This window comes from Macaca fascicularis, chromosome 1 (assembly GCF_037993035.2).
Source record: "Macaca fascicularis isolate 582-1 chromosome 1, T2T-MFA8v1.1".
Classification (NCBI taxonomy): domain Eukaryota; kingdom Metazoa; phylum Chordata; class Mammalia; order Primates; family Cercopithecidae; genus Macaca; species Macaca fascicularis.
In genome coordinates, this window is record NC_088375.1 from 105,439,976 (window position 1) to 105,451,945 (window position 11,970).

An 11,970-nucleotide genomic window follows, 5' to 3' on the forward strand; every position below is an offset into this window, starting at 1 on the left:
ATTGAATATAGTTGAATTTAAGTGTACTATATCATAGACACAGATCCCAAACTACTTTAATAGCTATGTTAAGTGATACAAAATGGTAATGAAAATGTGATTTAATACCACATTATAGTATTATCTTACACATCTAGTGACCTGTTGCTTTCTTCTGGGGATATAAAAATAACACTTATGGAAGGAGAAATAGGGATATAGTAGTTTTGTCTTTAGAATTGCAGAGGTTCCTGAAAGTGAGAGAATGAGAGAGGGAGAGAGAAATGAATGAGACTTGAATTGTCTCATTCCTTTTATGGTTCTTTTGTTCCCAACCTCAGGAGGAATCTGGGAGAACTTAATGCAAGTTAAGTAAAAATCAAATAAAAGTAAAATTTGGAATACCAGATTTGTGAAGGAGATTAAAGAAGTTGGAATCTTTTTTGTGTGGTTTTTTTTTTTTTTTTTTAAGATGGGGTCTCGCTCTGTCACTCAGGCTGCAGTGCAGTGAGGTGATCTCGGCTCACTACAACCTCTGCCTCCCAAATTCAAACAATTCTCCTGCCTCAGCCTCCGGACTAGCTGGAATTATAGGTGCGTGCAAACATGCCTGGCTAATTTTTGCATTTTTAGTAGAAATGGGGTTTCACTATGTTGGCCAGGCTGGTCTTGAATTCCAGACCTCAGGTGATCCCCCTGCCTCGGCCTCCCAAAGTGCTGGGATTACAGGCATGAGCCAGCATGCCTGGCCTAGAATTTTATCCTGGAAGAAAAAAAGCATTGTTGAAGGTCTATTATCCTTCAAAGATTTAAAGGGGAAAGGAGGTAAAACATTTTTGAGCATACACTATGTGACAGTTATTACTAGGTACTTTTTTTTTGTTTGTTTTTGTTTTTGTTTTTGTTTTTTGAGACGGAGTCTCGCTCTGTCGCCCAGGCTGGAGTGCAGTGGCGCGATCTCGGCTCACTGCAAGCTCCGCCTCCTGGGTTTACGCCATTCTCCTGCCTCAGCCTCCTGAGTAGCTGGGACTACAGGTGCCCGCCACTGCGCCCGGCTAATTTTTTGTATTTTTAGTAGAGACGGGGTTTCACCGTGGTCTCGATCTCCTGACCTTGTGATCCGCCTGCCTCGGCCTCCCAAAGTGCTGGGATTACAGGCGTGAGCCACCGCGCCCGGCCATTACTAGGTACTTTTTAAGTGTTTGTTTTACTTTGTGAATAAAGTGTTACACGTAAGAAAGAGTAAGAGAGGCCAGACTCAGTGGCTCACACCTGTAATCCAGCACTTTGGGAGGCCGAGGCAGTCGGATCACAAGGTCAGGAGATCGAGACCATCCTGTCTACAGTGAAACCCTGTCTCTACTAAAAATACAAAAAATCAGCCAGGCGTGGTGGCAGGCACCTGTTGTCCTAGCTACTCAGAAGGCTGAGGCAGGAGAATGACGTGAACCCGGGAGGCAGAGCTTGCAGTGACCCGAGATTGCGCTACGCACTCCAACCTGGGTGACAGAGCCAGACTCCATCTTTAAAAAAAAAAAAAAGAACAGTCGGGTGCGGTGGCTCAAGCCTGTAATCGGGAGGCCGAGACGGGTGGATCACGAGGTCAGGAGATCGAGACCATCCTGGCTAACACGGTGAAACCCCGTTTCTACTAAAAAATACAAAAAACTAGCCGGGCGAGGTGGCGGGCGCCTGTAGTCCCAGCTACTCGGGAGGCTGAGGCAGGAGAATGGCGTGAACCCGGGAGGCGGAGCTTGCAGTGAGCTGAGATCCGGCCACTGCACTCTAGCCTGGGCGACAGAGCGAGACTCCGTCTCACAAAAAAAAAAAAAAAAAAGAATAAGAGAGTCAACTTTTATAGCCATTGAATGGGACTCCATTTAGACATAATGTTAGTTGAAGAAAGACTGTGGAAACTCTTTGGGGAATGCTAGGCAGATGGGAGGGAAATCCAGTTAGATAAGGACAGCTCTACCTAAATGCAGAAATGCATTCATAGGCTTTTTGAAGCCCTCTTTTTTCCTAGAAGCTGATTTATCCGAGATTTATTTTCTTATAGCCAATGAATTTCCCTGTTTGCCAAAGCAAGTGGCTTGGATCCTGGCCACAAGCAAGGTTTTCATGTACCCAGAGTTACTTCCAGTGTGTTCCCTGAAGGCAAAGAATCCCCAGGATAAGATACTCTTCACCAAGGCTGAGGACAAGTAAGTGTTTACTCTGGGGCATCAAAACGCAGAATATCCCAAGGACAAGACATAGTTCCTTTGAGGAGTTTAGGGGAAGTAAGATTTGTATAATAAAACATGGACACAAAAGACAAAAGGAAGAGCAGTATAGATGAGCAGATTCCTCTAGGACGTGCTTGTTTGTGCCAAATACTGCTTTCTGGGGGATGTCACGCACATTTTTAAATTGTTTTAGACCGGACGTGTTGGCTCCCACCTGTAATCCCAGCACTTTGAAAGGCCAAGGCAGGAGGTTCACTTTTAGTGTTATTTATTTAGAGACAAGATCTTACTCTTTTACCCAGGCTGGAATGCAGTGTTGCAATCACAGCTCACTGCAGCCTTGAACTCCTGGGATCGAGCGATCCTCCTGCTTCAGCCTCCATGGAGTAGCTGGGACCACAGGCGTGTGCCACCATACATGGGTAATTTTTTGTGTACAGGTGAGGGTCTCTGTTGCCCAGGCTGCTCTTGATCTCCTGACCTCAAATGATCCACCCACTCGTGGCCTCCCAAAGTCCTGGGATTACAGGCATGAGCCACCGCGCCCATCTAGATTATGAACATTTGTATGGCTCTTTGTGTGTATTGCCACACTGTTATCAGCAAATATGTATATATGTAACCATGATTATATATGTTATGTTAGAGGATACTATTGGTGCCAGTTTAATTTGTCTGACAGGGTACTTATTATTCATTTTATATTTGTTTTATTAGGATCATTTTCCTTCCCATGTATTCTCTTTGAACTTCCTTTGTATTGTTAATATACAGCTCATCACGATCTGACATTTATTAATGATTTATGACGTTTCTTTTGCTCCTACTTAATTGTGAACTATTTGATTCTTATTCATAGTACTTAATCACTACTCACTAAATACCTGGAATTTTCTACTGAGTAGTCACCAACTTACACAAGAATTAGTTGTCAAAAAAGTAGATTGGCCAGCCATGGCGGCTCACACCTGTAATGCCGGCACTTTGGGAGGCCGAGGCAGGAGGATCGCTTGAGGCCAGGAGTTCAAGATCAGCCTGGGCAACAAAGTGAGAACTGGTCTCTACAAATAATGAAAGAAAACATTAGCTAGGCATGGTAGCAAACATTTATGGCCACAGATACTCAGGAGGCTGAAGTGCGAGAATCAATTGAACCCAGGCATTCAAGGCTGCAATGCACTGTAATCACGCCACTGCTCTCCAGCCTGGACAACAGAGCAAGATCCTGTCTGAAAAAATGAAAAAATAGATTGGGCCACACGCCATGGGCTCATGCTTGTAATCCCAGCACTTTGGGAGGCTGAGACTGGAGAATCGTTTCAGCTTAGGAAGTAGTGGCTGCAGTGGGCTGCAATTGTGCCACTGCACTCCAGCCCAGTTAACAGAGTGAGACCTTGTCTTAAGAAAAAATGAGAAAAAGTAGATTGTAAAATGTGTTAGTCTGGGGAGGCCCTTTAGAAGGAAGGACTGTGAAGTGAGATTTAGTGTCATTGCTCCTTTCTCAGTTTGTTAGCTTTAGGACTGAAGCATTTTGAAGGGACTGAGTTTCTTAACCCTCTAATCAGCAAGTACCTTCTAACCTGCAAGACTGCCCGCCAACTGACAGTGAGAATCAAGAACCTCAACATGAACAGAGCTCCTGACAACATTATTAAAGTGAGTGTTTCCTGAATGCGCCATCCATGCACCTCACTAATACATATCCGTTCTTTCCTCTTGTAATTCTGAAAGGAAAAAAGAACCTTATTTTATCTTAAGCTAATTTCTCCTACTTATACACTAGATGAATTCCCCTGTTGCCTTTTCAGGGACATTGACTCATTCATTACGTTCCTCTGGAGTATCTTCATCCTGTTAAAAGATTTCATAAATCCATGTTTCCCTGTAATAATTCTCTTTCTTGAACTTTTTTTTTTTTTTTTTTTTTGAGATGGAGTCTCGCTCTGTCGCCCAGGCTGGAGTGCAGTGGCGCAATCTCAGCTTACTGCAAGCTCCGCCTCCTGGGTTCACGCCATTCTCCTGCCTCAGCCTCCCGAGTAGCTGGGACTACAGGCGCCCGCCACCACGTCCGGCTAATTTTTTTGTATTCTTAGTAGAGACGGGGTTTCACCGTGTTAGCCAAGATGGTCTCAATCTCCTGACCTCGTGATCCGCCCGCCTCAGCCTCCCAAAGTGCTGGGATTACAGGCGTGAGCCACTGCACCCGGCCTCTTTCTTGAACTTTCTAGAAATGATATGCAGTATTCCACTTACATGTTTTGGGGTTTTGTTTTGTTTTGTTTTTTGGTCAAATGTAATCTTGTACTGTCACCCAGGCTGGAGTGCAGGAGTATAGTGGCATGATCCTGGCTCACTGCAGCTTCCACCTCCCAGGTTCAAGTGATTCTCGTGCCTCAGCATCCCAAGTAGCTGAGATTACAGGCGTGCCCACAACGCTTAGCTAACTTTTTGTATTTTTGTGTGTTGGCCAGGCTGGTCTTGAACTTCTGATCTCAAGTAGTCCACCGTCTTGGCATCCCAGAGGCTAGGATTAAAGACATAAGCCACTGTGCCCAGCCTATATACTTTTTCTCAACTCTGTGTTTGTTTGTATGTATGCATGTATTTATTTATTTATTGAGATGGAGTTTCGCTCTTGTCGCCCAGGCCCAGCCTATATACTTTTTCTCGACTCTTTTTACTTATCGATTGATTGATTGAGATGGAGTTTCGTTCTTGACCCCCTGGCTGGAGTGATGGCACGACCTCGGCTGACTGCAACCTCTGCCTCCTGGGTTCAAGCGATTCTGCTGCCTCAGCCTCCCTTGTAGTTGGGACTACAGGCCCCCACCACCATGCCCATCTGATTTTTGTATTTAGTAGAGTCGGGGTTTCACCGTGTTGGCCAAGCTGGTCTCGAACTCCTGACCTCAGGTGATCCATCTGCCTTGGCCTCCCTAAGTGTTGGGATTACAGATGTGAGCCATCACCCCCGGCCTTCTTTTTTATTTTGATATTTATTTATGGTTTGTTTTTTGTTTGTTTAGAGACTGGTTTTCACTTTGTCATCCTGGCTGGAGTGCATGGGCACAATCATAGGTCACTTCAACCTCAAACTTCTGGGTGATCCTTCCACTTCAGCCTTCCGAGTAGCTTGTACTACAGGTGCATGCCACCAAGGCTAGCTAATTATTTTATTTTGTGTGAAGACAGGGTGTCATTTTGTTGCCCAGGTTGGTCTTGAAGTCCTGACCTCAAGCAGTTCTCTTGCCTCAGCTCGGCCTCCCAGAGTGTTGGGATTACAGGTGTGAGCCGTGATGCCCAGCCTTTGGTTTCGTTTTGTTTTTGTATTTTTCTTGAGACGAAGTCTTACTCTCCTGCCTAGGCTGGATTATAGTGGTATAGTCATAACTTACTGCAGCCTGCTCAAGCATTCTTCCAACATCAGCCTCCCAAGGAGCTGGGATTATATGCATGAGCCACCGTGCTTGGCCATTTTTTTTTTTTTTTTGACAGAATCTCGCTCTGTCACCCAGGCTGGAGTGCAGTGGCACAATTTTAGCTCACTGCAACCTCCGCCTACCAGGTTGAAACAGTTTTCATGCCTTCGCCTCCTGAGTAGCTGGGACTACAGGCATGCACCAACACACCTGGCTAATTTTTATATTTTTAGTAGAAACATAATTTTACCATATTGGTCAGTCTGATCTTGAACTCCTGACCTCAGGTGATCTACCCACCTCAGCCTCCCAAAGGGCTGGAATTATAGGCATGAGTCACTGTGCCTGGCAAAAAAAAATTGTTTTTTTCTTTTTTTTTTTAGAGATGGGGTGTCCCTGTATTGCCCAGGCTGGTCTTCAATTTTTGGCCTTAGGCAATTCTCTTGTCTCAGCCTCTAATTGGTATTTCCTGGTGTATTGGATTTAGGCCTTATTTATTAACCATAAACCATGGAAGCCAAAGATTTACCTCTCTCCTCACTCCCTTTCTCCCACCACAAACATGCACATTTTATGGTCTCCAAACTCCTCACTAGTAGTTATGGAACAATTTTGGTTAGATTGTATTCAGGATTTACATTGTAAGATTTTAAGGACTGTCGGCCAGGCGTGGTGGCTTATGCCTGTAATCCCAGCACTTTGGGAGGCCGAGGCGGGTGGATCACGAGGTCAGGAGATCGACACCATCTTGGCTAACACAGTGAAACCCTGTTTCTACTAAAAATACAAAAACTTAGCCAGCCATGGTGGCGGGCACCTGTAGTCCCAGCTACTCGGGAGGCTGAGGCAGGAGAATGGCGTGAACCCAGGAGGCGGAGCTTGCAGTGAGCCGAGATCGCACCACTGCATTCCAACCTGGGCGACAGAGTGAGACTCCGTCTCAAAAAAAAAATAGATTTTAAGGACTGTATAAATGCTCTTCACAGCTCGACTATGTTACTGTGATACCTTGCCTTTTCTGCTGAACATTTTGTTTCCCAGATCATCTTTTGGTGTGTTCAGGCATTCTAGATATTCTGTCACTTTCATCATGAAGAAATTGCTCCCTGCGCCCTTTGATACTATCCCACTCTAAGAGTGTTGCTCTCCAGGTTGCTGCACTGATGTCTTCTTGGGCTTTTTCTTCACCATCATCCTGGGAATTCCTTTGGCCTCATACTGTGTTAGATCCTCTTATTTCCTGAATTCCACATCTTTGCTTTTGCATTACTTCTTTTTTTTTTTTTTTTTTAGACATAGTCTTGCTCTGTCCCCCAGGCTGGAGTGCAGTGGCACGGTCTTGGCTCACTGCAACCTTGGTCTTGGTCTTGAACTCCTGGCCTCAGGGGTCCACCCGCCTCAGCCTCCCAAAGTGCTGGGATTACAGTCGTGAGACACCATGCCTGGCCTTGTTTTTTATTTTGTTTTGGGTTTTTTTGTGAGACTGTGTCTTGCTTTGTTGCCCAGGCTGGAGTGCAAAGTCGCAATGATCTTGGCTCACTGCAACCTCCGTCTCCCAGGTTCAAGCAGTTCTCCTGCCTCAGCCTCCCGAGTAGCTGGGAAAATAGGCACATGCTACCACGCCTGGCTAATTTTTTGTATTTTTAATAGAGACGGGGTTTCACTGTGTTAGTCAGGATGGTCTTGCTCTTCTGACCTCTTTTTTTTTTTTTTTTTTGAGACGGAGTCTCACGCTGTTGCCCAGGCTGGAGTGCAGTGGCGTGATCTCGGCTCACTGCAAGCTCCGCCTCCTGGGTTCACGCCATTCTCCTGCCTCAGCCTCCTGAGTAGCTAGGACTACAGGCGCCCGCCACCGCGCCCGGCTAATTTTTTGTATTTTTAGTAGAGACGGGGTTTCACTGTGGTCTCGATCTCCTGACCTTGTGATCCGCCCGCCTCGGCCTCCCAAAGTGCTGGGATTACAGGCTTGAGCCACCGCGCCCGGCCCAGAAGTAATTTTTGTTTAAGTTTTAGTTTTGTGTAATTTGTCATGTACATCTTTGTACTTTTTTGGGGGGGCCGGGGCAGGGGTCAGGAATGGAGTCTTGCTCTGTCACCCAGGCTGGAGTGCAGTGGTGCAGTCTCGGCTCCCTACAACCTCTTAATTCCTCGGTTCAAGCGATTCTCCTACCTCAGCCTGCCAAGTAGCTGGCATCACAGGCGTGCACCACCATACCCAGCTCATTTTTTTTTATACTTTTATTAGAGACGGGGTTTCGCCATGTTGGCCGGGCTGGTCATGAACTCCTGACCTCCAGTGATCCATCCTCCTCGTTCTCCCAAAGTGCTGGCATTGTAGGCATGAGCCACCATGCCCAGCCCTTTGTATGTTTTTTAATGTAGGATGTCATTATTTGTCCACTTGACTCTCTCCCACTGGTCTGTAAGCTCCATGAGAGCAGGAATTGCTTCCCTTATGTGTGTGCTTAGCTTTTAGCACAGTGCCTAGGATATAAAAAACATCCTGTATATGTTGGATGAACAGATGCTTATTGTCAGTGGTTTAAGTTCAGTTCTTATCTTCTTTTTTTTTTTTGAGATGGAGTCTCACCCTGTTACCAAGACTGGAGTGCAGTGGCGTGATCTTGGCTCCCTGCGATCTCAACCCTACCACCCCCACTGCCGAGTTCAAGCAATTCTTTTGCCCCAGCCTCCCAAATAACTGGGATTACAGGCACCCACCACCACACGTGGCTAATTTTTGTATTTTAGTAGAGACAGAGTTTCACCATGTTGGCCGGGCTGGTCTCAAACTCTTAACCTCAAGTGATCTGCCCGCCTCACCCTCCCAAAGTGCTGGGTTTACAGGCGTGAGCCACCATGGCCAGCCTATTTACTCTTAAAACTGAACTGCCTCAGTGTTTGTTTGTTTTTTTTTTTCTTCCCTTCTGATGCCCTTCACACCATCATTTGCTTAAAATCTTTGATGTGTCCATTTTATAGATCACAATGCTGTCTTTGCAGCTGTTGAGCAAGAACAAATCTTACATAAGATTGCTCTGAGCATCTGCTTCCTTTTCTCTCTGTGACCTAAACTCTGTCCTTCCTGGCAACCAGAATAGAAATCATCATTCAGAAAATATTGAATAACTGGCCGGGTGCGGTGGCTCACGCCTGTAATCCCAGCACTTTGGGAGGCTGAGGCAGGCAGATCACAATGTCAGGAGATCAAGACCATCCTGGCCAACACGGCAAAACCCCGTCTCTACTAAAAACACAAAAAATTAGCCGGGCATAATGGCAGGCACCTGCTACTCGGGAGGCTGAGGCAGGAGAATGGTGTGAACCCGGGAGGCGGAGCTTGCAGTGAGCCAGGATCGCGCCACTGCACTCCAGCCTGGGCAACAGACTGAGACTGTCTCCAAAAAAAAAAAATACTGAATAACTATAAAATCTTTAAATAGGGATTAATTTGAAATGTACAAGTATTCAGCATATGCTATTTATGTGTGTGTGTTCATGGATGTTTGTGTATGTAGTTTTGTGTGTGTGTGTGTCTCTCTCTCGATCCACCACCCACCCCATTCACCAGCCTGACAGAGGACAACAGTGTTTCCAAAAGGAATGTAACTCATGCGCATTTTTTTCGTGTTAAGTTTTATAAGAAGACCAAACAGCTGCCAGTCTTAGTAAAATGCTGTGAAGAGATCCAGCCACATCAGTGGAAGCCACCTGTAGAGAGAGAAGAACACCGGCTCCCGTTCTGGTTAAAGGTACAACCCTCTTCTTCAAAGTCTGTGGGAGGCAAGTCACTGAAAGTTCTGAGAGAATATCAAGGGCTTCCTTAATTGACTAATGCTTTAGTTGTAGAACTAGGACTTCAGAAATCTTCCTCATTCACCTTTCTTCCCTTACTTTGCCTTTCTCCGGGTGATTCTACAACATTTTCAAAATAATGGGTAAAATGGTAATTTGCTAAAGGAAATTCAGAGAAGAGTTTCTAAAGTGTATAATTGGAATGTGGTCTTTGTAGAAATTTGATATACAGAGTCCCTTCTTGGAAAGATGCCTTGAGCTTGTCTCAGGTCCCTAAAACCTAGAAAGCCCTATTCTTTTTCCCAAATTCTGACATATGCTGGATCAGAGTGTTCTTGTTTCCAATAGGCCAGTCTGCCATCCATCCAGGAAGAACTGCGGCACATGGCTGATGGTGCTAGAGAGGTAGGACATGTGACTGGAACCACTGAGATCAACTCAGATCAAGGCCTAGAAAAAGACAACTCGGAGTTGGAGAGTGAAACTCGGTACCCACTGCTATTGCCTAAGGGTGTGGTCCTGAAACTGAAGCCAGTTGCCAACCGTTTCCCCAGGAAGGCTTGGAGACAGAAGCGTTCATCAGTCCTGAAGCCCCTCCTTATCCAACCCAGCCCCTCTCTCCAGCCTAGCTTCAACCCTGGGAAAACACCAGCCCAATCAACTCATTCAGAAGCCCCTCCGAGCAAAATGGTGGTCCGGATTCCTCACCCGATTCAGCCAGCCACTGTTTTACCGACAGTTCCAGGTGTCCCTCCACTGGGGGTCAGTGGAGGTGAGAGTTTTGAGTCTCCTGCAGCACTGCCTGCTATGCCCCCTGAGGGCAGGACAAGCTTCCCTCTGTCTGAGTCCCAGACTTTGCTCTCTTCTGCCCCTGTGCCCAAGGTAATGCTGCCCTCCCCTTCCCCTTCTATGTTTCGAAAGCCATATGTGAGACGGAGACCCTCAAAAAGAAGGGGAGCCAGGGCCTTTCGCTGTATCAAACCTGCCCCTGTTATCCATCCTGCATCTGTTATCTTCACTGTTCCTGCTACCACTGTGAAGATTGTGAGCCTTGGCAGTGGCTGTAACATGATCCAGCCTGTCAATGCGGCTGTGGCCCAGAGTCCCCAGACTATTCCCATTACCACCCTCTTGGTTAACCCTACTTCCTTCCCCTGTCAATTGAACCAGCCCCTTGTGGCCTCCTCTGTCTCACCCTTAATTGTTTCTGGCAATTCTGTGAATCTTCCTATACCTTCCACCCCTGAAGATAAGGCCCATGTGAATGTGGACATTGCTTGTGCTGTGGCTAATGGGGAAAATGCCTTTCAGGGCCTAGAACCCAAATTAGAGCCCCAGGAACTATCTCCTCTCTCTGCTACTGTTTTCCCCAAAGTGGAACATAGCCCAGGGCCTCCACCAGCAGATGCAGAGTGCCAAGAAGGATTGTCAGAGAACAGTGCCTATCGCTGGACTGTTGTGAAAACAGAGGAGGGAAGACAAGCTCTGGAGCCGCTGCCTCAGGGCATCCAGGAGTCTCTAAACAACTCTTCCTCTGGGGATTTAGAGGAAGTTGTCAAGATGGAACCTGAAGATGCTACAGAGGAAATCAGTGGATTTCCTTGAGGAAGGAGAATAGAGTGTGGAGACTGGGAGCCTTCACTTCAGCCTCCGATTGGTGGCGAATAGGACGTAACCAATAGGAAACCTTTAAAAGGGTACTTAAACCGCAGAAAATTTTGCAACTGGGGCTCTTGAGCAGCTTGCTTTAGCCTGCTCCAACTCTGTGGAGTATACTTTTGCTTCAATAAATCTGTGCTTTCATTGCTTCGTTTCATTGATTCGTGCAGTTTGTTCAATTCTTCATTCAACATTCCAAGTACCTGGACAACTTGTAGTCAAGACCCTCCGCCAGGAACATATTTTGGCAAGCCAGCCTGGAGGTAAGTCCAAATTGGGGGTTTATTTTTCTTTTCTTTTTTCATTTTTCTTTCCCTCTCTATCAAGCCTTCATTTTGGGGCATGGACTGGAGCTATCTCTGTGCAATGCTCACTCCACCCCATACGGGGGAACCTTTTCCTCTCTCTTTCCCTTTTCCACGTTGAGACTCAGCGGATAGCATCTGAACATGGAGGCAACTGCAGGTCTGTGCCCGGGCCGCTCTCCAGTGAGACTGAAGGGTATCCATGTGGAAGCACTTGATCACCATCACCCAGTTTGGGTGAGGGACCTGAGTTCTCTTTTTTTGAGTCTTTCAGCTGCTGTTTTCTAATAGCTGTTTGGTAATTGAGGGCAGCTGGACAGGGCCACTCTCCATTGTTACCTGAAGGCCAAGGAGTGAATGGCGATAGCTTCCCTGCCTGGAAGGGAGAAAGACTCTTTTCTATGTTTCCTGGTTATAGTCTCTGATTTCTACATGTGACACCATTGGCAGTGGTAGCTCATTCAGGGCGAATTCACACTCAGTCCTCTTAAACCCTCTTTTCTTATGCCAGATTTTCTTAGAGTTAGCCAGTGAGGGCAAAAGACAGTGTCTCCTGGATATTTTGACTCTTCTACTCAATCCATT

General features: G+C 46.3%; 1 protein-coding gene across 50 annotated transcripts in view; it reads left to right on the top strand.

Moving 5' to 3' along the window:
* Positions 1 to 11,237, top strand: part of YY1AP1 (YY1 associated protein 1) — a 28,861-nt gene extending 17,624 nt beyond the window's left edge. For 24 of the 50 annotated variants that reach the window (XR_012413630.1, XR_012413631.1, XR_012413629.1 and 21 more), the window contains 4 exons: positions 2,039 to 2,183; positions 3,713 to 3,863; positions 9,262 to 9,378; positions 9,770 to 11,237. Coding sequence is in view for 39 of the 50 variants with exons in the window: in XM_073993290.1 (XP_073849391.1) it covers positions 2,039 to 2,183; positions 3,713 to 3,863; positions 9,262 to 9,378; positions 9,770 to 11,026 (1,670 nt within the window). In the remaining 11 variants the exon portion in view is untranslated. The remainder of the gene's footprint in view (positions 1 to 2,038; positions 2,184 to 3,712; positions 3,864 to 9,261; positions 9,379 to 9,769) is intronic. The other 26 variants (XR_012413633.1, XR_012413632.1, XM_073993267.1 and 23 more) reach the window with 3 other exon arrangements.
* The last annotated feature ends 733 nt before the right edge of the window (positions 11,238 to 11,970 follow it).